Source organism: Protobothrops mucrosquamatus, unplaced genomic scaffold (assembly GCF_001527695.2).
Source record: "Protobothrops mucrosquamatus isolate PMUCROS unplaced genomic scaffold, P.Mucros_1.0 scaffold4417, whole genome shotgun sequence".
NCBI classification, from domain to species: domain Eukaryota; kingdom Metazoa; phylum Chordata; class Lepidosauria; order Squamata; family Viperidae; genus Protobothrops; species Protobothrops mucrosquamatus.
Genome location: NW_015390330.1, coordinates 93829 through 95909, shown reverse-complemented (window position 1 = coordinate 95909; position 2081 = coordinate 93829). Strand labels below are relative to the sequence as shown.

Here is a 2081-nt window from a genome sequence, read left to right as displayed (position 1 = left end):
CCCCCCCCCACCCTAGTTCCCCCTAAAAATTTATTAAAACACCCCTGTAAAAACATTCTCAATTTAAATAATTTCAACAATTTTTTGTCCCTGACCCCCACCTTTATTATTTTTATAGATAACTTAAGGTGGCAAACACACCTAATACTCCTTTCTTCTCCTATTTTTCTCACAATAACAACCCTGTGAGGTGAGTCCGGTTGAGAGAGAGTGACCGGCCCAAAGTCACCCAGCTGGCTTTCGTGGCTAAGGCGGGACTAGAGCTCACATTCTCCTGGTTTCCAGCCTGGGGTCTTCGCCACTAGATCAAACTGGCTCCGCTTTCACTTTTACTTCTTAGACTAGCCTGGGTATTTCTTGGTGGTCTCCCAACCAGAACTAATCGGAACTAACTGCATCAGCCTAGATTGACCAGGTATTGCGATGGGTTACTATTGAACTGAGTCGTGTCCTGCCCATGTCTGGAGTGTAACCCTCAACCACACCCTGGAGCAAGGACTGAGGCTGCTGCGCTCTGGACGGGGCTGGGCTGCACAATCCCACAGGGAAGGTAAACGAAGGCAGAGCTGCAGAGAGTCACAATTTCCTCCCTTTTCAGGGCCCTGGTCTCTACTACATTGATGACAGAGGAGCCCGGCTGAAAGCCCCTCTTTTTTCCACGGGAAGCGGAAACACGTATGCCTATGGAATCCTGGACAGTGGCCACCAGCCCGATCTTAGTGTGGAGGAGGCCTATGAGCTCGGCCGAAGGGCCATCTGCTATGCCACCCATCGTGACGCCTATTCGGGCGGGGTGGTAAACAGTATGTTTCCCCAAGCAGCCACTGGGTTCTTTAGCCCATGGGGGGAGGGGCAGAGGCTAGTTTTGTACTGTCCCTTACTGACCTGCCGGTGTCTCGATCCTCCAGTGTACCACATGAAGGAAGATGGCTGGATCCGTGTCGGGCGGACGGATGTCAGTGACCTGCTCCACCAGTATGTGGAGGAGAAGAAATGAGATGGGCAGATGACCGCAAGCATGGAGATCTTCTGATACTCAGGGCTGACAGAGAGGAAAGGGATGGGGGACCGTCCCCCCTGTCTTTTCACGGGGCAACAATAAACCGCATTTGAGCTCGTTTTTCTTTTGGCTCTGATTTGTAATTTAAAAGTGGTCTGGATGTCTGAACGAGAATACGTCTCTTTGATGGTGGAAAATAAAATTGGTACTATTGGAAGCTCCCATTCTGAATCTTTAGAACAGGGGTCTCCAACCTGTGGGCCGCATCCCACTACACAGTCCGTATCCTATATACGCAACAGGGCCGTGTGAGTGGCTGGCTGGTGTGTGTGCATGTGTGGGCACAACCCCACTCGTGCAAGCATTGGGGGTGCTCACAGCCCCACTCACATTAGCATTGGGGGTGCTCGGGGCCTCCTTCACACAAAGGTCGGGGGCACGCGGAGCTCCACTAGTGTGAGCGTCGCAGGCACTTGCCTCTCTTATGAGTGTTGTGGGTGCTGGAGCCTCATGCAAGTGTTGTGGGTGCTTGGGGACTCATGAGGCCACTTGGGACTTCACTTGCACAAGCGCCGGGGCTTCGTTCACATGAGCGTTTCCGGCCATTCCCAACCCCATTTGTGCAAGTGTCGTGGGTGCTCGGGGCCTCACTCATGTGTCACGGGTGCTTGCTTGAGGCCTCATTCACGCGAGCAGCATGAGTGCGCTTGGCCCCACTCGCGTGAGCAATAGATACTCTTGCACCTGCCCCTCCCAGAAAACCATTCTCTCTTTTCCTCCCCTCCCTCTCCAGGCTATCAACCTGGAAAGGTTGGGGAACCCTGCTTTAGAGCAATGACCCCCAACCTTTGGGGCACCAGGGTCCGGTTCTGTGAAGAGAGGTTTCTCCACAGACCCGAGGAAGCATAGTTTCACTTGCTGCCTGCATCCTGTGTGGATGGGGCTTCATTTGTTTACACAGGCCGATTTCTGGTATGCTGCTGTGGAAGGAAAAGTCTTCATCATGGTTCAGTCCAAGCTGGGAATAAACAACATGGCGACTGCTTTAGAAAGAAGGTTGCAGTTTATTGAAGAGGAGAGC

The 2081-nt window shown here is 52.6% G+C and overlaps 1 protein-coding gene across 1 annotated transcript in view; it reads left to right on the top strand.

The window, feature by feature from the left end:
- LOC107298996 (proteasome subunit beta type-8-like) overlaps positions 1-1109 on the top strand; it is a 2278-nt gene extending 1169 nt beyond the window's left edge. Inside the window, exons 2-3 of the mRNA XM_015828361.1 lie at positions 599-803; positions 909-1109. Coding sequence (XP_015683847.1) covers positions 599-803; positions 909-997 — 294 coding nt within the window. The 3' untranslated portion in view covers positions 998-1109. The remainder of the gene's footprint in view (positions 1-598; positions 804-908) is intronic.
- The last annotated feature ends 972 nt before the right edge of the window (positions 1110-2081 follow it).